The sequence below is a fragment of the Ochotona curzoniae genome, unplaced genomic scaffold, assembly GCF_017591425.1.
Source record: "Ochotona curzoniae isolate NIBS_2020 unplaced genomic scaffold, NIBS_Ocur_1.0 contig_2210, whole genome shotgun sequence".
In the NCBI taxonomy this organism is placed as follows: Eukaryota; Metazoa; Chordata; class Mammalia; order Lagomorpha; family Ochotonidae; genus Ochotona; species Ochotona curzoniae.
Window position 1 is genome coordinate 27,527,955 of NW_024465369.1, and position 24,046 is coordinate 27,552,000.

Genomic DNA, 24,046 nt, shown 5'->3' on the forward strand with positions numbered 1-24,046 from the left:
TTGAGAATGTTATTAAGGGGAGAACTTTACTTTTATATGCTTGCTCCCCACTCCCATGGCATTGCATCTTTTCTCTTAGAGCTTCTTCTGCTGTCATGTTCATCACGTCTATAGACTTCACGCATTTCTGCCAACAGTACCGTCCAGCCTTTCTCTACCATCACTCTTCCTCTTTGACCCACCTAATGCTTATGCACTTTTTTTTCCAAGCAGCATATCATTACTTTATCTTACCCTGAAGTATTTTGTGCCTACACAGTCTGAACTAAGAATGTTTGATCTGTTTCCATGGCACTTGCCCATAATTCGATTATCTGTTACGTTGTCATTGTCTTTTACATGTCCACAAACGCTAGGGATCTGAGGTCAACAACGTCCCACAACTATGTGTTCTTTCTTTGCCTACCCCCTACCTCATTTCTTCTAATCCTTTTTTTTTTTACCTCCTCCAATCCTTTTTAATATGAAGCACTAAACTGCAGAATTTCAGGGTTGGAATGGATCCAAAAATGTCCTGAGATTCTTGAGGAAGGACATTTATATGCATACATGCCTGTTCAAAATGTAGACACACTTCCTGGAGTTACACTTAGAATACTGTAATGTTCACCAAAATGTTGTAAAAGAGAAGGCATATGAAGGCAGAAAGAATTGTAAACTTGAAAAGTGTTACTGTTTTTGTTCTAAGGCTAAAGCATGCGTTTTAATGAGAAACTGAATGAAGGTTTTCATAGCAATAAAAGCTCTCATCCTAGTTAGGAAAATGGAAGGACTATGTTATTATATTTTTATTCTTGCACACTTTCTGGAAACAATTAGATTGTCTTGCCACCTCAGGTTTAGGAAGCGAAAGGTTGGAAAATACAATGAAAACCGAATCCAATTTCCAAAAGAACTGAAGGTCATTGGGCTGTGAGATATCTGAAATAATATCAAAAAGCAGGATTTATGGCCCTGTGACTTATGGAAAAGGAAATTGAATTGTGCTTAATTTTTAAAATACAACCACTAAAAATGTGTTTCCATAGTAACAAGGTCAATACCAGTAGCCATTACAGGCCTTCGTCGTTTCTGTTAGTGAGTTTAAAGATCTTTTTCAAAAACTGCTTTAAAAGCCTGGTGAAAAACAACAGATTTTCTGATCATTTATTTGAACCAGAAACGGAGAGAAATCACACATGAAGTATTGACTTTCTCATGCTTTATGGATCCTGATTGTTTATGGTTACTACATTTTCAGAAAGAAGCCTGACTAGCTACCCTGCTGACTACTGAGGACCAGATCTGGTTAGCCTGGTTGTAATTCAGTACAAACACAAGTTGTTTGCAGTATTCAAACAGAAATCAAAGTGGCATTGTATTAAAATAAAACATGCTTCTTTAACATGTAAATATTGGGAGAGTTAAGTAAATAATATGTTAGTAGCAAAACTTCAAAGGCTCAGATAAAATATTATTTTACTACTATATTAGGTTAGGTAAGTATAGACAACATTTTTGCTTACAACAGAAATAAATATTGCTTTGGCCATAAAATCAGTTCATGCAGTTTCACCAGGAAGTGGACTCCCCTTCCTCTTTCCTTTGTCCCATGACATGCAGTCTATACGATAACCATCTGTATGCTTTCTATTTTCCACGAAGCTGTGTACCCATTGAGAGCAGAAATCTCTGTCTTCATCATAGTATCACACATGACATTTTATGCGTAAAAACACTATAAATGTAAGAAAAAGTGTGGCATGAATCATGCAAGTTGATCACAAAACAGCCATTAAAATAACAAAATCTGGCTCAATTTTGGAAAGGTTGTGTCATTTAAAACGTGTACTGGTGGTTTTACTCTGTTTAAGTCAAGATTCTGGTTTACAGGATCAACTGTTAAAGAATGGAATTCACTGCATGTCCTAGAACAAGTCTGTTAACATTTCAGGTAGTATTTTCAATGCTTTTCTCCCGTCTCCTCATGGAATTGTGGATGAATTTGCTTACTTTTATCATTAGCTGCCTTTCCTCCACAGGATTTCCTTATGATATTACATTTATCAGTCATTTATTGATCTATAAGATCTTTTGTAGCAACCAAATGATTTTTTTTCTAGAATTATTTGCAATAATAAAAAAGCTTTAGCTAAAATAATTTTGAGGGGCTAGCATCGTGACACAGCAGCAGGTAGAGCAATCACCTGTGGCACCAGCATTTAGTACAGGTGTTCCACTTCTGCTCCAGCTCTTTGTTCATGACCTAGGATAAGCAGTGGACCACGGCCCATGTGAATGGATCCCTGTCACCCAAGCGGGTGACCCAGATGAAGAGCCTGCCTTTGGCTTGGCTCCACTCAGGCTGGTGCGGACATCTGGAAGTGACACAGCAGATAGAAGATCTCTCTCCGTTTCTTGCTCTTTTGTAACTCTCAAATAAATATATAAATCTAAAAAATTTAGTTTTGTCTCAAACACAAAGTATTAGCAAAAATTGTTTCTTGGTTTCTATTTAACATTCTGATTGTCTTTCCATTACTGTTAATTCAGCTTTTAAAAACTAGAGTGGAACAGAGCATCAGCACAACAGAAGCTAAGTAAGTATCACTGGAATGGAATATGGTTTTTCATGCTTTTATATGCCTCTACTGGGCCTGTAAGATCTTTAACTCTTCTATTTATCTGGAAAAATTCAAATTCATCCGTCAAAATATAAAGATCACACTTCTGCTTTGAGGAAGCCCTAGCTGATCTGGGCAGACTATCGAGTGTCCTTCCTTGGCATTGTCTCCATTCCCCTGTCAAGCTTCTACTTGACACTTTTCACAGCATACCATCCCTTCTTTTTCCTTTTAAAATTTTTTGAGGGGGAGGCATATAATTGATATACAAAAATATTCCACATGTAATTTAACATCTTGAAAAGTTTGGACATATGCATCTACCCCTGATACTATCACCACACAGCCCAAATCATCATATAGTGCCATAGGTAATATTCACACAACACAATTCTGTGAAATCGCGTTATCACCCAGGACCTTGGCAGGTGAAGATAACTGATCCACAATCACACTCTTGCTAGAAAGTGGCATTCAGATTTTAAACTGCATCAAACTCCAACGTTTTTCCTGTACTAGTTACAAACCTACTTTTCTACACTTTTTCTTCTTCAATGTTATTCTTACCCCCTTAGTACTAAAATCATCTATTGATGTCAGTGGTTATACAATTTTTCATTTGTGACTTCTCAATTCCATTATTGCTATTCTTTTAAAATATTTTTTTAAGTTTATGTACTAGCTGCTCTAGTTCTAATTCAGGACATTGCTAATGGCCTAGGAAAAGCAAGATGAGCCAAATGTTTGGGCTCCCACCACACACAAGGGAAACCTGGAGGAAGCTACAGGTTCCAGGTTTCTGCCTGGCCCACCCTCAGGCACTGCAGTCATTTGGAGAGTGAGCCAGTGAACACAAAATTGTTCTCTGTCCTTTTCTCTGTAATTCTGCCTTCCAAATAAATAAATAAATAAATCCTTAAAAATCATTTTTAACTGACATGTAAATTTATACATATGCATGGATGTTAATGTGATATTTCAGTACATGCACACATTCTAAAGTGCACATTCATAAACCCCTTTTCTGTAACGATCACGAGCAGCATGCAGTGGGTATGGGTTTATGACCTTCCTTTCCATTTTCTTCTCAGGATGCAGCACAGTACCTGGAAATAGACACTCAGCTTACTAACTTAAAGAATAAATAGACATGTTGAAATGAATCGTGTGCAATTCAGAGTTAGTAAAGGTATGGCCTGAATTATTTCCCTCTACACTTCTATGTTGAAACTCTAGCTCTCAAAGTTATCTTATTGAGAGGGGAGATCTTTGGGAGACCATCACAGTTGGAAGAAAACCTACGGCCGGGGTCCTGTCAGTAGGACTAGTGCCCTTGTGTGAGCAGACACCTGGAGCCTGTTTTCTCTCTTTGCCACATGAGCATGCAGCAGGAACATTGCCTCTGCCACACTGACACAAGGCCTTGATCCCGCTGCATCCTGATCTTTGACTGCAGAACTAGCAGAACAGAGATTCCTGTTGGTTGATCCACACAGTAATACAACTAAGAATCAAGGTTACATTATTTAGAGAGAAAAATTATCTTGAACATTGAAGTTATGCATACTTTAAAAATTTAAGTCTTCTAAAAATAGGCATTTGTTGCTTCAAAGAGAAGATTCATCAAATGCAATTAGACAAGAGATCCTGCATTACCAAACAAAATTCTGAAATGCTTGCATTTTTTTTTCCTGGTGAAATAAGGAGTTTCTCATAAGCCTGTACAGTAGAAAATGAAGTAGCATTGAAGAATAATTACCAATCAACAGGAAATCATCAACTACCCAGAAGATTGCACCAACACATAAAACTATTCACTAGGGTTCCTTTCTGCTTTCATTCGCAGATACCATTCATCAAAAAAAAAAAAAAAAATCACATTGTTTGTGCCAGACATTGTAGCAAATTAATTTTTTAATTCTTATTTAGTATTGAAGAAATAATTAAGATTTAATGGAAACTCCCAGCTACTCTATTTATCTATTCAGGAGACAATTTTGTATTGCAGACACATTTTATACGTTTTCTTAGAGCTATTAGCATAAAGTCCCCATTACATACATAGTGAATTCATTCTATAAATAAAGCATACACATTGTGTAATTCAGATTAACAGAACCTGCAGTTTTACATTCCCAGAATGAGCCATATTTTCAAAATTGAGGGAGCCAATTTTGTCAACATTTTACTTGGCCAAATAATAACATTAAAAATAAATTAACACCGCCATGAGCACTGGCTAAGAAATGATGGATGATTTAAGCACAAGATTATTTTAAAAATATAATCATAGAGGAGAGTAAAGGTGGACTGCAATGTGGCAACATTCCGTTTTTAAGAGAAAATATTACATTACTTTACCTTCATTTCAGCCTAAATTGATAAACTTTGTCACAAATAATTTCTTCCTTGGAATGCATACTTCTATTATGCTCTTGTTTTTCACTGTTCAAAACCCCTTGCTTATGTTAGTACTTAGGACTGCTTATTAAAATGATGATACACACTTGGTATAATGCCATGAGCTTTGCAAGATGCAACTGAAAAATGTATAAGTACAATTATCTTGTTTGTATTTATTTCACTCATTTTTTGAAATACTAAAGATGAATGGTGTCCCTGAAGTACTGCTTTATATTTTGACATTTATACAACAACATATGACATTTATTCTATGTCATATAAATATCTATGATAAACCAAAGAGCAACAAATGTAACAACAAAAGTTAAATGTGTTAAATTTTAAAACAATAGCACCAACAGACACTTACATGTATGGACCCAGCGAAACTACCCTTGTCATCACAATTCCAACGATCATAGTTGTTAAAACTGTAGAAATAAAGGAGATCTGCAAAAGAATATGTAAAATTATTGTCAGTTTAGAAAGCATTACTTTATTGATAATAATAGGAGTTTTTTCTTTTACGTAGGTGAATTTTCACATAGATTTCCTGTATCCAAATATGCAGTTGTTCTTAGTAGTTAATGATCTCAGACATACAACTTCTTCGTCTTGCCCCCTCTGCCAGAGGGTGAGCAAATGTGAAATATAACAATTATAATCTTGAGATTTGAATCTAAGCATTTTCCCCGTGTCAAATACAAAAGACTTTCAGTTTACAAAAGTGAAAGTGAAATCATGTCTTGCTTGTCTTCAGGTCCTGTCTTAGTGTTAACTTGTGCTTTTTCTATGTTGGCAACTACTTATGCTTCTGTCTTTAGCTTACCTTCTCCCCTGCCACACAGTACAGATACCTCCCCCCATTCACATCTGGGGGATGTGCCTCTGCTTTAACTCCGTGGCTGCTCGCTTGCTAGCTTGCTACCTTGATTGGTCTGCGGTGTTTCGTTTTGTTTTTGTGGTTTTGCCCTTTGGTTTGTGCTTTTCGGCTTATTTTTTCTTTCCTTTCTCTTCTGTCACTACTTCACCTGGTTAAAGTAAAATCACTGTTTCTATGCTTAATTTTCCAGTGGCTAACCACATTTTAGATTTTTTTCACTAATAAGAAAAAATAATATCATATTATCATTTTTGCAGCATGTGATTTCCATTAGAATTGTTTTCTAAGTTGCTAATCTTTAAACAGAAAGAAGTTTGTATTAGAAGTTTGTAGTCACCCAAGGAACAGAGAGATTAAGTAACATGCGCAAAGACACACAGCTCCACCGAGACACAAAAGGAACTGAAATGTAAGCAGCTTGACTTTAGGTCAAGGTTCTCAACTATTCTGTTTCCCTGTTGGGAGACTCCTTTGGGTAATGCAGTTTTTTTATTTTAAGGGGTATTTTTAAAAATCAGGTATTAATATTATAGGACTTTGTTTCATGAATACCTCATTTTCTGTTCTCTGAACATATGAATGGTATTTATGTCTACCATTGATCATGCAAATTAAAAGTCAGTTGATTCATTCAGATAATTCATCAATTGTCCCTTCTGGTACACTCTTGATCATTTCTGGGTGGCTGTTAGGGAAGGAATGCTCTAGAATATTGCCTCTATTCACACTTCTACCTAGAAGAGACTTCAGAACTAAGCACATCAAATGTCACAGGAGGAGGAAAAATTGAGCTTGCTCAAAGTTTCAAAGAGCAGTATTGAAGCAGAACGTAAACAGCTTTAAGTTTTTTTCATCAGAATGCTTGGCGTCATGTAGATCAACACCAACAGTAATTTGCGCAAAATACAAGCACATCTTCAGAGTAAGAGAATAAAATGCAGGCAGATAAAGGTTTATCTGTGTAAATGAATTTCTGTCATGAATTGACTAATTATTTTGATTTTGTTATAAAGAATTCATTATTTATCTTTAGCAATGAGAAACAGATACTGACCAAACGTTAAACTTACCAGTCAACATGTTAACATATAAAATGACTGAATTAAAAATTCCAAATTATGGGATTGTGTAGTGGTCTAGCACGTAAAGATACTGCCTGTGGGCTGGATCAGAAGCAGAGCAGCCATATGGGATGCTGACATTGCAGGCAGTGGCTTAACTCATTACACTACCATGTATGCCCCCTGGGCAATAAAAAAAATTAAAAAATTAAAAATTTTTTAAAAAGACACTGCCTGTGGAACTGGTGCCTCATGCAGGCTCTAGTTTTTGCATCCTGGCAGTTTCACTTTGGATCTCGTTCTCTATTAATGTGTCTAAGAAACCAGCAGAGGATGACTGGTGCTGTGTCCCTGGACCAACAGTAAGAAGTTTCTGGCTTCTGGCTACGAATTGATCCAGTTCTGGCCATTCTGGCCATTTGGGGATCGAACCAGTGAATGAAGAGCTCTCTCTATCTCGTGTGTGTGTGTGTGTGTGTGTGTGTGTGTGTGTGTGTCTTCTTCCCTCCCTCTGGCTTTCCAAAAACAAACAAACAAATAAATAAACCCTTGAAAATTCCAGTTTAACTTGTGTTGTTTGACAACAATAAAGGTATCTATCTTAATGGGAAAACAGAAGAAGAGCATGTTTAGTTTATGATTGTTAACTGCATACCCATCCCTCCCCTGAAGAAACTAATGATTTAACCAGCTTACTCTGACACAATCATAAGTTTACTAAAGAAAACTGCTATTGTTAAGAACTTTGTCAAATAGATGGTAGATCAACAAAATGAACACATATCATAAAAGTGGTAGCTATCTATCTTTAAAAATATAAACATACCTTTCCAAGCTTTGCTATATCTCGGTACAAGGACAAAGGCAAAATAAATGTAACTGTGGAAAGTATAATAATGAAGTGGCGACCAATAAACCAGTTTTCAGGATCAACTGAAACACAATAAATATTATTTATTAAGTACTTACAGGTATAAATAACATGTCGATTTCAGGCATTTAATCATAAAACCACTTAAATAGCACATACTACCTGGATGACTATGATTTTGAGTTAAACTTCATTAAACCATGAAAAATAAAAATAAATCACAAAAATATAATGAAGAAGTCACTTAAAATGAAATTATATTTTGAAAGATGTTGTGATATTTTACATTCTTACTATTGTAACGGTCCATGTGATATTGTAAGTGTATTTTAGTTTTTAACCGTAGTTTCTGTCTTATAACTGCCTCCCAAGAATAGGTCAGAGACTCTCTAGTCGTCTTATTTTAGATGGCTGTAATGGAATTTTCTGATCACTTTGTCTGATAGTAGATCATAAGGACTTTCTCATTCCAGAGTGGGCTTGCCCCTTTTCTGTGGGAAAGGAAAATTACACAGAAAGGCCAAGAAGAACCTGCACAGAGAGGTTTGTTGGGTTTGCTCATTCACTCAATTAGCAATTCCATCTAAGCAATGATGTTTTTGAAATATGGAACAAAAAGTGAGAGGCAGGGATAGGGAATGGAGGACAATGCATGCTAAGTTACAACTAAATAGGAGAAAGAAATTCTGGCATTTTATTGCATGGTGCGGTAGCATTATCTAATGTACTACATTCTTTGGTCAAACAGTGGTTGAAGAAAAGATTTGGAATATTTTCTTCATCAGGAAATAATAAATGTTTTTGGAGATATGTTTACCCTGATTCAAAGCTTATACAGTGTATACCTATATTTAAGCATCACATGGATATCTATCAGTTAAAACAGGATTCTGAGAGCTTCTGACCAGCTGAGAACTGTTCCTGGAGGACGATGTGCCCAGAGAGGACATGGAAACCCTGTGCTCCTTCGCCCATGTGTCACCTCTCTTCATCTCTGTCCTCTGTGATGTTGCTTATAACAAGCTGGTAAATGTAACACGTGATTCCTGAGTTCTCTGAGCTGCTCAAAGAGATTGATCTAATTCACCTGAGGGGTTGTGGGAACTGTGATTTATGGGTGGGATCCAAAGCATAGGCCAATTAACTTGGGGCATTTGACAGGCATCTAAGGTGGGGATGAGGAGGGGGCGTTGAGGACTGAGCCTTTGACCTGCGTGAGTTGTGGCCTTCTACATGTAGTGTTAACTGGAGCAGGAATAGAGGGTACCTAATTGGAATTTCCTGCACACTTCATTGCTTGCTTGATGTGGAGGACAGAGTCACCTTTGTTGATGGTGTTGTGGAACTGAGTAGACACATGTTTTTCCAACACACAACTTCTAACCAGTTTCTCTGCTCCTGCCTTCCTCTGTTCCCTTAAAGGATAATCTAGACCCAGAAGTATCAATAAATACTTACCCAGAAGTAAGAATAAATGCTGTGGTTATCTAAGAGAAATGGAAGAAGTTGTCCCTTTGGGGTTGGCATTGTGGAACAGTGGGTTAAGCCACCTGCAACACTTAAACCAGTGTCCCATCAGTGCCTGGATTGTCACTAAAATGAAAGATTCAAGCACTAAGAGAAAAGGGGTTGTTGCATCAACATTCTCAACTTTAGTGGTTAGGTCACAGTGAATTGGGGTGGCTGTGGTTAAGCTGTCACATGTGACATTCCCATCCCAGGACAGGTAACCATGTTTGAGTTCTGGGTGCTCTGTGATTCCCATTAACGTACTGGGAACCTACTATTGCACGTGGGAGACAATGGGTGATGGTCCAAATGTTTGGGTTCCCATTACCTCCGAAGACTTAGGTGGCGGTTTCTGGCCCCTTTTGGCATGATGTAACCTTGGCTATTGCAGGCATCTGGTGGAATGGACAAACTAATGGAAGATATTCACTCTTTCTGTTTCTCTCTCACTCTCTCTCCCTCTTTTCTCACCTCCTTTCCTCTCCTCCTCCATTTCCTTCTGACATCCTGCCTTTTAAAATAATTTCAAAATCTTTCTTTAAGAAATAGAAGTGATACATTATCTCTGAATTACTTTAATAACCACGATACAGCAGGGAGTAGGGTTGCAGCCCACGTTGAAGATTTCAGCTTGAGGATGTTTATAGATGCTTTTGTCCCTCCACTGGAGTACAGATAACTGTGGTACATCCTCAACATGTGAAAATTCTCAGCAATAAAAGAGCAAGCTCCAAAAACACCCACAGACATGGATGAATCTCAAATACATCTGCTAAGTGAAAGAATCCAGACTCAAAATCTACCCACTGTATGACGTCACTTACAAGGCATTCTGGAAAAAGCGCAACTACAGGGTGGAGAGAATCAGATTAGTGGTTCCCACAGGCTGGAGATGAGGGAATGCCTGACTACAAAGAGGGAATGCAGAAAATCCGAGGGAATAATAGGATTATTCTATATTTTGAATGTGGCTGTGATTGCACTACTACATGCCTTTATCGTAATAATACACATAATAGTAACACATTCTAAAAAGTTACTTTTTGTGTGTTAAAGGGTACTTGAAGAAAGTAATGGGGAAAGTAGCTTGCTTATGTAAGAATTTATTAAGTATAAGTAGTACATGAAAAACGTAACTACATAGAGCTGGTGATATGAAGCATAAGGACTTTGAAACAAAATTTCTCTGTGTTTGAATAATATTAACATTTTTTTCCAGCAGCTGACACAAAGTTAATTCACATATAAAAGTAAATCAGTAATTTGGATCAGGGATATTGCAAGATATCTGAAGTAACAAAATTCTTCCACTTTCAAATATTCTTTCCGTGTAAACTATCATGGCTGCATTTATTACATTTAGGTGCTAGTGTTCTGGCACAGCAAGTTAAGCTGCCACTTGGGACATATCACATCACATATGAGAGTGCTGGCCTAAGTTCCTTATACTCCACTGGAAAGGCGCAAAAGATGGCCCACAAGCTTGGGGCCCTGCCGTTCATGTCTGGTCCTAGCTGTTGCATCAGTTTGAGGACTCAGTTCTTGGATAGAGACACATGCAAACACACATACACACACATACACTCTCTCTCTCTCTCTCTCTCTCTCTCTTTCTGTCTTTCTGTTTATTGCTCTCTGTCATTTAGCTTTTCAAATAATAAATAAGAAAAATGTTTTTTAAACCTAGAATCATGTAAAATAAATATATTTAATTCCTCAAATTTTCTATTTTACTTACCTCCTGGGATTCTTTGAAAAACTTTGCCCAAAGTATCTCCAGCTATTATGTTGTAGCTTATCATAGCTAAAAATATAATTAAAATAATAGTTAATAGCAAGCTATAACATATTTCATCCTCAATATTCTCAAAGTAATGTTATTACTTCCTAAATGTTAACATATTCATAGGATATCAAATATATATTATAACTAATAATATCATATACCAATTTATATTTAACATTTTAACATTATAAATAGTTTTACTCCAGAATACTTTGAATAGTGAGTTTGGGTTAGGATTTAAAATACAATTAATTTTGTAGGTAAAGTTTAGTTTCCAAACACATTTTCAGGAACACATGTAGTACCTAAAGTGAAAAATAACAATAGGACAATAGCCTCTCCAGAAACATAGGGTTTCTTTTTATTTATCTTTTTTAAGCTGAAATACATTTTTAAGGTTTTGTGAAGATGTTAGAACTCATGGCTTCATGACAGCTTTGGTAATACTGAGTTTAAAATGAGATGAATTTGGTCATTGGTGATTATTAACATTTTAGCAATATAAGAAATGCTAAGTAACATCTTCACTAGTATGGAACAAATTGTAAATTGGATTTTGACCAAATACGTGGTTTCCACAAATCCCTACATTAAAAATATGTATTATGCATATAATATTTCTTTCATTTACTTTTAATCTATTGTACATTTTTTTACCATTTAAGAAAAAAACACCAAATTAACCCAGTAATAATACTTTTCAGCTTCATTTTCTTTTTAGTGCTTTTAAAAGTGATTTCATTTAAATAAACGCGTCTCATGTATTTAACAATACATGAAACAAATCCTTGCTCCTTGCCATCCATCCTCCTCTTTCTTCATTTCATTTTACTTTGCAAAATGTTTATAAAATAAAACTAAAGGAGAAGAAAAGGAGGATGAAAATGTTTAAAGAAGCAAAAATGTAGTTTGGAAAATGTTTCAGTGCTGATATCCTTTCACAATTGATGACTGTTAAAACCACCACTGACTAAATTGTATCAAAAAAAAAAAAACAATAAAAAGACCTATTTCATTCAGAAATGCCTAGGTTTAGGAAAATCGTTGCAGTGTGTATCTTCATCATCTTACCTATGAAAGGATACAGAAACTGCAGGATAGAAAGGAGGAGATATCCTGGTAAGCCGAAGGTCTTGTTAACCAAAGATTGGTAAGTGTCTGTTCCAGAGAGGGTACCCCCTTTTATCAACAGAATGAGGGAGAAGTCTGTGTCAAGCAAAACAATCGGCAGATATCAGAATATTTTTAATGCAAAGGATTTTCATGTTTTCAATGAATTACCATTAAGAAAAGGGGAGAGTCAAAAAAGAGCTAGATTTGATACTATCATAATACAATTTTCATGGAAGTATAATACCTTCAGTTGTATATCTTTCTGTCAAGATGCAAACAGAACCTACAAGTCCAGGCACTGCATCAGACAGAAATTAGTGAGCTAGTATTGTCAGAATGCCATGTCCTTGCTCATTTTCCTAATCTAGACAGCAATGCCTACAGTCAAAAAGTGACTCAATGTACATAGTTAAATATCTCAGAGGTATTTAATATGTGAAGAGTGAGAAAGAAAACTATGCACGCATTCAGAATTCAATGGATTTCAGTGAACAAAAATGATTAACAGAGTGCTCTAAGATTTTTTTTTCAGGAATTTACATTTTAGGATTTTCCATTCGAAATTTAGAATAATTTAGAATTGAAATTGAAGATGTAACACACAGGTTATGTAACTGAAAGCTTTTCTTTTTTTTCCTAACTCAATTGTTTACACTGATAGACACCGATGTGATAATAGGCGCACAGCAATGCACAGCGTTGCACTTGTTCTCTTTTATCTTTCTCGTGTTTCCACAACAGCAATTTCTATTTCTCCCTTGAATCATATGTACATGCATTAAAATGCAAAGCAGGAAGCACAACCATGGCTATAATGTTTCCACCTTGATTCCTCCCACATCAGTTAAACTCCCAGTTAAATTTCATCAATATCTCTAAGATAAAAAATTGACGTGGTCCCCTCTGAACTTTTCGATTATTTGTTCTTTCAGAATTTATTTTTCCTATTTATACTCCCTTTGCCTATGCTGCTCCCCTCCACTGCTCATCTTGGACTTGTATTACTCTTTGTTTATTTGTTTTTTGTTTTCTTGCCCATTTGAATGTTTTTGTTCTCCTTCTTCATGATGCCCTATTTTCACTCTCTCAAATTTCTTTCTTTGAAAAATGTATTTCTATTTATTTATTTCAAAGATATAGTGATGGGGTGGGAGACAGTAAGAGGAAACGAGAGAGAGAGAGGGGCTGAGATGAACAGAGAGATTTTCAACCACTGGTTTATTTTCCAAGTACCTGCAACAGCTGGGGCTGGACTAGGCCAAAGCCAGGAACCTAAAACTCAACTTGGATCTCTCATATGGATAGCAAAGGCTCTTAAACCACCTTCTGCCGCTTCCTGGGACACCTTAGCAGGAGGCTGGAGGGAAGGAGAGTAGCCTTCCTAAGCTGGCACTTGAACCTGAGTGGCAGCTGTTTGGAACACTTATATCATGATATCGATTTTCATTCAATTGTTAAATCAAATCCACACTTACTTCTCCAACTTATATCTCTTCAAAATCCCAGACTTATAAATCCAGCTGTCTAATAAATATTTCACTTAGGAGGGTATGCAGAAATCTCAATTTTAAAGTGAAAAATTTTAACATCTATTTGTTCTAAAAATCCAATTGCATACTTCTCCAAGGTACAGAAAGTATCAACAGAAACTTCAGAATAGTCCTGGATTTCTCATTATCCATTACTTTCTATATTCCTTTGGTCATCAGAACTACTAATGATGACAGCATAAATATTAAACTATATTCTCTAATTTCTAATCCTCAACCAGCATTACTGTATATATTGGGCTTTGGAGTTTCTTGACTAGATTACTGTAATGACCTCTTGGCAGTTCTCTCAATTATTCATCTGTCTCCCAAGCTATTTTTGACATCCCGTCTGTATCAAGACATTCTGGGTATTCCCCTTGCACAAAGTGCTGCCTATAGCACAAATCTTATAATGTCTTTGGCTTCAAATTCAGGGGTGACCCACTAATGCCTTTGAAGAAAAATAAAACCCTTTTCAGACAGTAGAAATAGCTATTTATTACTGTGTGATCCTGAGAAAAGATTCCACTTTACTGAGTTTTATCTATGAAGTAACGAAATATCAATTTTGAGGAGTGGTGTGAAAATCATGATGTTTAAGCCTGGCATGTTAAAGAAACAAGAGCTTGTGATTTTATTTTTAACTCTGGCTGTATAAAAAATATTATTTTTAGAGTCAGATAATGGCAATAATAACTACAAAATATCCTCAAATGTTTTTAGAACATTCCAAATGCGTTATATAACTCACTTAATCTTGACAACAACTATGGATGGATGTTTTTACTATCTATATTTAGTAGATAAAGCGAGGCAGAGAAGGCAAAGTAAATTGCTGTTCCCCACAGAGATGGTGATGGAAGTGTCCAGAAGGGCTAGTGATGGAAGAGTCTGGCACCAGAATCCATGAACATAATCAAAAATTCCACTTTTGTTGTCAGGAAATACAAGCCTTGCTTGAGCCATTTAACCTACTAAGATGTTAATTTCCCCATCCATATAAGTAAGATATGAATACTTTCTCCATACAAGTACAATATGAATTCCTACCTCATGAATTCATAAAGATTTAGTGTTACAGATATGCTGCGCTCAATTTCCAGCCAGTCTTAGGAATTCGCAACGATTGCCATTACATGAAATTTCCGTTATTTCCTTTTGCAGATCTTTCTAATTTTCATCTTTTCACTGATAATCATCAGTCCAACACTCGAATTGGCCTCAGTTTTACTTTTACATTTTTACATTTTCATCTACTTAGAACACTGTTAATTTTCTTTGCTAATTCGTATCTTTTCCTCCCATAAATACTAAGTAGAGACATCCATTACCTTTAGAATGTTCCTCCTTTGTGGCCAGGTTCATTGCTAGTGTCACCATCTTCATGCGCAAATATTTATTTTTTAATATTTTATATTTATTTTTGCTTTTCAAGAAATATTACCATTACATGCTTTTTATCTGTCTGACACATTACATTATGAGTTTCATAAAGAACTAGATAGCATTCTGCTTTGCCTTATTGGCACCTGGTCCAGTTGTTCAGCACATGGATGACTGACTGGAGGATACTGAAAAACATACACAAAATTTGGATGCAATGATTTGTTGCTGTTCTTGTTGTCATGGTCATTTGAAACTGTTAGCGTGTTTTCAGGGGAAGAGTTAGAGGATACGGTTGAAGTTTTACAACTGCAGCTCTTACAGAAGAACGATAGGTTCGAAAATCCAGAAACTAGAGGCAGGACAGATGAGGTGCAACTTATTGACTATGGAGTAGGTCCAAGGAGGACTTGTGTCACTATGAGGAGGCAAGCAGCTTCAAAAATGTGATTAAAGTTTAGAGAAAAACCATGTATTTTTGTATTTTATAAAAGTTCAAAATACATTGCTCTGAAAAATAAGAATTTGTTAATTATTTAGGCAATAGCAAACATCAAAATTTTTATTTAGTTGTATAACACAAGTTACCAAGATCAATTATTACATTGCATGCAAATTATTAAATATCCATAGCTCAGCTGATGTTATTTAGCAGAGGTAATTGCTTTTAGTTCCTTATGTTTGCTTGGACAACAAATTTATTTTATTCTGGGGCCCAGCATGATGACCTACTGGCTAAAGTCCTCGCTTTGCATGTGCCAGGATCCCGTATGGGCACCAATTCTAAATCCGGCGGCCCTGCTTCCCATCCAGTTCCCTGCTTGCGACCTGGGAAAGCAGTCAAGGATGGCCAAAAGCCTTGGGACGCTGCACCCGTGTGGGAGACCTGGAAGAGGTGCTGGGCTCCTGTGTTCAGATCAGCGCAGCTCCCGCTGTTGTGGCCACTTGGGGGAGTAAATCATCGAATGCAAGATCTTCCTCTCTGTTTCTCCTGTTATCTATATACCTGATTTTGCAATAAAAATAAAATAAATCTTTGAAGAAAAGAGGCAACTTCTAGTTCTGAAGTCTCACATGAATTAAGAGCTGCAGGGGCTAGAAGCAGCTCAGCTTTCAAGGGTGGGGTGGCAGGGAGCTGGCAGTTTGGAGTTTACCTCACATTTTGTCTCTTCCTAACTATGAGGCAAAACAGCAGGTATGGGCTGGTCTTGGGCAAGCCTGAAATTTCATGAGGAATGGCACCTTGATCTGGGTCTCCAGAACGGAGCTGAACCAGAGCTTCTGGAAAAGCGATTTATGGGTGGGACGCTCCCAGGAGAAGGGGAGGAAAGGATGGGGAAGAACAGGGTGGGCTTAGCAGAGGTGCCCTCTGTAGGGGGTGCCCTCTGTAGGAGGTGCCCTCTGTAGGGGGTGCTCACTGCATCCAGCAGTGCACCAGGGAAGCTCTGGTGCACCCACAGGTCACACTGAGAAGCCAGAGGCTGGCTCAGCCAGTGGCTCAAGCTGTGAGGAAATGGACAGGGACATCCTAACCTCACAGATCCCTCCAGAGTGGGGGCAGCTGCTGTGTTAGGATGTAGAAAGCATCTGTGTGACCACGGACAGCAGTCACCATGGTAGCAGAGCTATATAATGGTGTCTGTTAATGAGTAGACCATATCTCTCAGTGACCACCTCCCTGCCCAGGGTATGGAAAGATGCTGTATTTGCCATTAAGCAAAGTGGTGGATGACGGGGCATGGGTGGTGAGAATGGCAGGAAGGGAAATCACTGAGTTTAAAAAGCTGCATTTATATAAGGCATGATGGGAGAAAAAGAGAAGCCATGGTAAACAAGCACCTTATGGCTGCAATGAAAGACAGTGGCAGGCTGGCAGTGTGGGCAGGCAGGGGCCAGGTGGGGAGGAGTGAACCCTGCTGGTTAACAAGTACAGCTTTCAGCTCCACCTGCACAAACATGGCAGGAAAAGTTTACTCGTTTGCAGACACCTGCTCACGAAGCCCTGCCATCTGCACTGTCATGGCACAAGCTTTGCTCAGCCTTAATCTACCCTTACAGTGATTCCCGCCCACCACTTTCTGCTTAAACTGTGAAGGCACATGAAAAGGATTTAGTCTTTTTAACAACGATGCTCTCCAACTTTTCCTAATCTTTTTAAAGGATTAGTAAAACAAGTAAATCTCATCAGACATAAGTACTTAAATTCTTTAAGATTCTTTGATGCACTTTTTAATTAACTTGTAAATTCTATTTCTCTGTATGTGTGTGTGTATGAGTAGACATGGCACAATAAAAATTGCAGGAATAAGAGTCACATATCATTTTACCTGTAACATATGAAACCCAGAATAAAAGTAGTATTCCCAAAGGAAATCCAGCTTGCTTCATCGAATAAGGCAATCCTTGAAAGAAAGCATAAAATTCCCCATCCCTTGCATTAGTAGCATGTCAAAGTACACGTGTCCTCCCAATTCATCTATATCGTGGGTTATGCAAATCTGCATGTTTACATGACAGTTACAAGTCACACACATGGCACAATACTGAAAGGTTAGAACGTTCACACATATTTCAGCCTATTGTTATCCATTCAGGAATATGTCCAGAGAGCAAGTTGGTGAGATGATGGAATAAAAATTAGAAAACAGCAAGTGAAAAGTAGGTGCTAGTTCACACAAAAGGTTCCGTCAGGGTGAAGGTGACATGTACCCTGGAATGTGTTGAGGTGGCTCCCATCCCTTCCTACTGAGCCAAGCAGAAACTTAAGGAACACAGACCAGACCTGACACTTCGTTCTAACGACAGCTAGGGGGAGCTCTGCGTTCTTCTCTGAGCAGAGGCCGACTCTAACCAATTTTTGCCCTTACCTGCTTCGAATTCATTGAAAAGCTAGGTGTACCTATGCGCAAAATACAAGATCCAGGAGCACATCAGCTTGTGAAAGGGAGCTCAACGTGTGTGATGACTGAGATGAAAATATGACCAAATGTGATTTCTCAATGTCTTTGCCTTTTCTAAGAGGGAATGTTCTTGAATAATGGAAACAAAAAAATACTGGAAAAAAAAAATCTGTATTGATAACTAAAGCAATGCACGTTTAATAATTTTTTTTCACAAGTTTTGTTTCTAATACATGGGGAAAACATGAGCTGTGCATTTCTTTTTTCATTCTGATGATTCGATGTTTTGTTTAAAAAAATCATGTGCTTTTGTACTTAACACATTGACGTTACTGAATCAGAGATATTTAAGTTTAGTATATCATGCTGTTTGTATTTGAGAATTTAGCACTATTAATATGCATAAGAAATACTGTATTGACACAATCTGCACAAGATTGGTAAATGTTCACATTTAATTTTGCTGCTGCAATATTAGTGGTATCTGGAGGTCTTACACTTCTTTCTCTAAGGTCATTTAAGGGTATTCCAAGTATATTTGGGCAAAAGAAAAAACAAAACTAAGTAACATTATCTATTGACCATACAGCCTAAAAATCTCAGCACCTCCCATATGCTGCTCTACTTTGATCTACCCACGCAGTGAATGCTCTTAGCTGTGGAGTGTGAATCACAACCTCAACTTCAGTTTAAAGCGGGCGAGGGCAGACTGTAACTATGGGAAACACGGAAAGCTGTTAGGGAACAAAGTTACCAACATTCTCACTATGATTTTTTTTTTCCCTTAAAAATGCTGAATGCAAGCAAACATACTTTTCTCAAAAATTATATATTCACTCAAAATTAAAACAAAACACTTACCTATTATACCAGAACCTATAATGGAGTTGACAACATTAAAAACAGCAGCAGACTGGTAAGTTTTCCCTTTATTCTCTTGATTGGAAACCAGGGTCTCTCTATCACCTAAATTTCTCTAGTTTTATAGATGAAATAGACATTAAACAGACATTACTCATAGGTTAGAAAAATGCCAGACAAGTATGCAATACCGGGTATTAACACACTATTTGCAATATTAAACATTGTCAATAAGGATAATATTTCAAGAAACATAACAATAGAAGAACAACAGTAATAGCTACTAATTTCACAGCTCTTTCAAAGCAAACTCTATCTTAGAATGGCTACACTACAGTTGCCCTGCTGTTACACACAGTCCCAGACAGGATTTAAGAAAGGAAGTCACCAGGTGCCATCTGAAGAAATTTGTAGATTGCATTATGAAGTGCCTGACAAACTAAAAAAAAAAAAAAAAAAGGAAGCAAACAAAAAGACCAAGACAACTTTTTTCCCTCCCGGAGAACTTTCCCACGGTGCTAAACCAAGATGTGCTCCCAGGGAGAAGGAAGTGGCCTCAGAGATTATCCTAGCCAGTTTACCTGCAGCGGAATGACCGGAATGACCGGTAGCTGTCCCTGGTAGCCCATAGCTGCTGCTTGGTGGTCCAGGGCAGCAGCACGCCCAGTTCTTCTCCGCCAACCTCTACCACTACCTCGCCCACGCTGGACGCTGGCAGCGGGAAAGCTGGAGGGACCAGGTTCTGCCCGCAGCCCCCAGACCCCTCCCTGGGCTGCGCAGGCTGCAGCCCGGGGGGTCTCTGGGCAGTAACACCTTGGGCTCCTTCCCACCGTATTTTGTCCAGGCAGTTGCACTCTCCTCTGTCTGCTGACCTGGGCAGCCCTCTGTCCCTCCCCGCCTCTGCCTCTCGCATTTTTTTTGCCCCCGCCTTCCCCCCCTCCTTCATCCCAACCTCCCTTTGCTCAGAACATGAAGAGCTGCTTAGCTCCAGCGCTGCCAAGTACAATTTGTTCTATCCACAGTGCCCCTTCCAACCTGTGGAAGGGTTAAGAGGGCCTCAGTGTAGTGCATTCTTTCCCTGACATCAGAGCCCAGGTGAGATTCCCACGGCAGCCTCAGCTCATCTCCTGGCTTAACTTGTCCTTCCTGCTACACTTCTGCTATGGCATTTAGGATTTTTCTTTTTAATGACCCAGAGTGCTTGTAAGAAGATAAACAGCAAAAGACCCTCATCTTACTTTCCTTGGATGTTAGTAAATTTGGTAAAAGTATAGAGTACTTTGAGTTCCCTGGTAGCACATATTAATTAAAATTTCTGCCTGGGTTTCAAGCTTTTTTTCCATCCAGTCAAATTTATCTTTAATGTCATATTTTCCATGAACTTGCAACTAAAATTTTTTGTATTTGTGACGCAGACAGTGACAAGTAGAGAGACAGACAGAACTGTCATCCAGACTCCCTGGTTTTGGTGGGGCTGAAGCTAGGAACTCCCAACTCAAACCACGCCACCCACAAGATGGCAAAAACCCAATTCCTTGTACAGTCACCACTGCCTCCTAGGTCTTACTTGAGCAGGAAGCTGGGATCAGGAACTGGAACACACACTCAAAGTCTGATAAGGGCTGCAGGGGACCTCCCTGGAATTGTGCCTGCTGGATCACAAGAAAGCTGGGCTGGGGGGTGGGGCATGTCTGGCTGGGTGAGGCCACAGTACTCACTTGCAAGTGTTGGAGCATGGGGTGGGCTATATAAGGCTGGGCTGCAACTCCTACCAGAATGTGAAAGAGATGAGTCTGAGAAAAGATTCTGTAGGGGAGTTGTGGGCTCACCTCTGGGTGCCACCCCCTGGGTTATGCAAAAAGCAGGTCAAGCCAGGCTGGACCACAGAACTCATCTGAAAGGAACCCATCTGACACTTGCAGGAACTGGGCCCAAGTAGGGTCAAGCTGTAGCCCTACATTGACACATGCAAGAGGTGGGACTAAGTGCAGACCTTGCCAAGCAGGGTCACTACCCCTGCTGGCACACATGAGATCCAAGGTTCTCATTGGTGAGTGCAAGAACCAGGGCTGGAAGCAGGTTAGACTAGGCTGGTCTATAGCACCTGTTAGAATGTTTATGAGCTAGGTCTGAGTGCAGATCAGGCAAGGTCAGTCTACAAGACACACTGCCAAAAGTGAGAGCCAGGACCAGGTGCAGGTCAGGTAAAGTTGAACTGCAACACCCATTAGTTCACATAAGGGCTGGGGTGGGCCAGGATAGGTTATGTTGCTATACTTGCTGGTGAGATCTGAGACTGAGAGTTGGGCTGAGCCAGGCTGTAGCACCTGCTGACGTCTGAAAGTGGGCACAGGCCATCTCAGACTGGGTCATAGAACCCATTGGCACACGTGAGACTCAAGGCTGGGAGCTGGCCTGATCGGGGAATTCTTGGATTCCATTGCTTGTCTGCTGCTTCCACTGTTAAGCATGAAAGCTGGGACTATAGGCAGGTGGTCTAAGGATTGGATCAGGTTCATCTATGCTGCCATACCTACTTGGTGCACATAAAAGCCAGAACAGGTGTGAGCCAGCTGGACTAGGCTACAGCACCAGCTAGCAAATGCCAGGATTGGGGGTCATGTCAATACCCCTGTGCAGATACAAGAATTAAGGCAGAGAAAATGCCTGGTAGAGGATCTATGGGCACTTCTCTTCTAGGTTTTACCTATAGCTGGTGAATAAAAGAAACAGGGTTGGGTGTGGGTCAGGCTGGACAAAATAGAAGCACATGTAACGGCCAGGTTTGAGGGCAGGTCAATCTGAGCTAAGCTGCAGCATCCACATGTGTGCACAAGAGCAAGATGGGATATAGGCTGGGCCATGCTAGGCTACAGCAAAGCCTGGCACATGCAAAAAACTGGGGGATGAAGCAGCCCTAGGCAGTGATTATTGGAGGTTGCCCCAACTAGGCACCTGTTGGTATGTGTGAGAACTGGGTATGAGGTAGGCTAGCTGGGCTGAGCTGTAACACCTGTTGGTTCATGATACGGGGCTAGGATGGAACTGATCAGGCAGCTGCATCCATGGGTATGTATGTTGGTTGGTGCAGGTGACAAACCAAACCTTACCCTGTACTGGTGATGCATATAGGCGTAAGTCTGGGGTCACCTCAGATGAGGTTTCTGGGGGGACTCTTTGACTAGACCGCTAGACTCTGGTCACAGGGAAAATCATAAGATTTGTAGTCTGACCTTGGAGAGCAACTGGGCCTCCTCAGATGCTCATGCCTGTGCAATGGGCAGTATGTCCAGGTGCATAATGGGGGACAAGACAGCCAGTTCATCTAGTGCTATAGGGTATGTCAACTGCCTCATCCGAGGATGGAAAGCACAAAGGTTGGACAGTTTCAGCATGTTCCTGGGTCTATGGATGCACTGAAGTGGACTTTGAATTAATAGACCTTGGGAAGATTTTCTCAACCCTGAAGCGATGAAACCAACAACAACTTGTGCAAACTATCAAAAGATCAAAAGCATTCAGGTATTACCCTCAGAACACTCTTCCCCATGCTGGGGTCCCCAAGGCCTCATCCAATGACCATCCCCCATCCCCAGGTGCTGATACAGTTTGAGGACAAGGAGTGGCCTCCTCCCCTTTCACCCCTATGCACACAGGAGAAAAAAAAAGCCAAAAAACGAAATTTTTGTCTCATCCACCTCCCTCTATACCTAAACACCCCCATTCTAATTATAGGCCTACATAAATGTGCATGCCTCTCAATATCAACATTGTTAAAAAGAAATATTATTTTCTTTAAAAGGTATAATATATTGTGGAATAACAACATATGATCCTAAACCATACACTTTAATATGCTTTCTGCCTTGCGTTCTGATCACTGACTCTGGAAGGAGCCGAATGTCATGGATGAGAAAATTCGACTTGCCAATGCAGAACTCCACATGACAATGCTCCAGGGCCTCCTGCCACTGTCTTGTGAGTCAGATATATGCAGAGGGGAACATCCCACCACGCACAGGATATCAGATGACTACAGCCCTGACAACATCTTAACCCCAACCTCATGGAAAATCTTGAGTGAGTACCACAGAACAAAATTGCTCCTAAAATCTAGATCTACCAAAAATGTGGGACAAAATATGCTTATTATTTTTCTAGGACTTCAGGTTTTGAGGTTAGTTGTTACACAGTAAGAGATAACTAGGGTCAGATCTTCTATTCATATATATATTTTTAAAAGATTTATTTTTATTATGTTTTTATTTATTGGAAAGGCAGATATACAGAGAGGAGAGACAGAGAGGAAGATCTTCCCTCCGATGATTCACTCCCCAAGTGAGCGCAACGGCCAATGCTATGACGATCCGAAGCCAGGCGCCTCTTCCAGGTCTCCCACGCGGGTGCAGGGTCCCAAAGCTCTGGGCCGTCCTCGACTGCTTTCCCAGGCCACAGGCAGGGAGCTGGAAGGGAAGCGGGGCTGCTAGGATAGAACCGGCGCCCATATGGGATCCCGTGCGTGCAAGGCGAGGACCTTAACCACTTGCGCCACCGCGCCGGGCCCTTCTATTCATATTTTTAAGTATTTTTCTGAACCTACTGTCCACGATAGTCTAAGGATCTTTCTTTCAATGTAAAAATGTCATTATATAGTGTAACTTCAAAGCTATGATAGTCTTAATTAGAAAACTCAAAAAAGAAACACATAGAATCACTACCAATCTTCCCATGCGGTACTAAACACAGTTAACATTTCAGAACCCTGCAGTTTAGTTGGATTATATAGTGTTTTGTTTGTTGGATAAGTGCATATTCACATGTACAAAAACAATTTTATTGAGTCTGTCTTAAGCCCAGACAGGGGCCATGATAATCAGGCTTTCAGTAATATAGTGAGCTCTAATCTAAGCTTTTTATAGGCATATGTAATTATGTAGACGACATTCCAAACGTGCAGGAATGTCACTTTCATTCACTAGGTAGGTATATTTCAAGAGTGGACTACCAAGAGAGTTATCAAGGCTCTGGCAGACATCTACACTTAGGAAGTAAACCGATTCTTTTCTAACATTTATGTTCAAGTTGGGGTGAGAATACAGACAGTAGCTTTCAACTCATGTCCATGAGGAAGTCACTTTTTC

At 39.2% G+C, this 24,046-nt stretch overlaps 1 protein-coding gene across 2 annotated transcripts in view; it reads right to left on the minus strand.

The window, feature by feature from the left end:
* SLC38A11 (solute carrier family 38 member 11) overlaps positions 1 to 19,534 on the minus strand; it is a 48,160-nt gene extending 28,626 nt beyond the window's left edge. The window contains exons 1-7 of one of the 2 annotated variants that reach the window (XM_040972045.1): positions 19,487 to 19,534; positions 18,906 to 19,020; positions 17,472 to 17,546; positions 12,188 to 12,322; positions 11,069 to 11,134; positions 7,777 to 7,883; positions 5,377 to 5,456 (exon numbers count right to left, since the gene is read on the minus strand). In XM_040972045.1, the coding sequence (XP_040827979.1) occupies positions 5,377 to 5,456; positions 7,777 to 7,883; positions 11,069 to 11,134; positions 12,188 to 12,322; positions 17,472 to 17,546; positions 18,906 to 19,020; positions 19,487 to 19,534 (626 nt within the window). Of the gene's footprint in view, positions 1 to 5,376; positions 5,457 to 7,776; positions 7,884 to 11,068; positions 11,135 to 12,187; positions 12,323 to 17,471; positions 17,547 to 18,905; positions 19,021 to 19,486 lie in introns of those variants that run through there. The other variant, XM_040972046.1, reaches the window with a different exon arrangement.
* Positions 19,535 to 24,046: the final 4,512 nt, after the last annotated feature.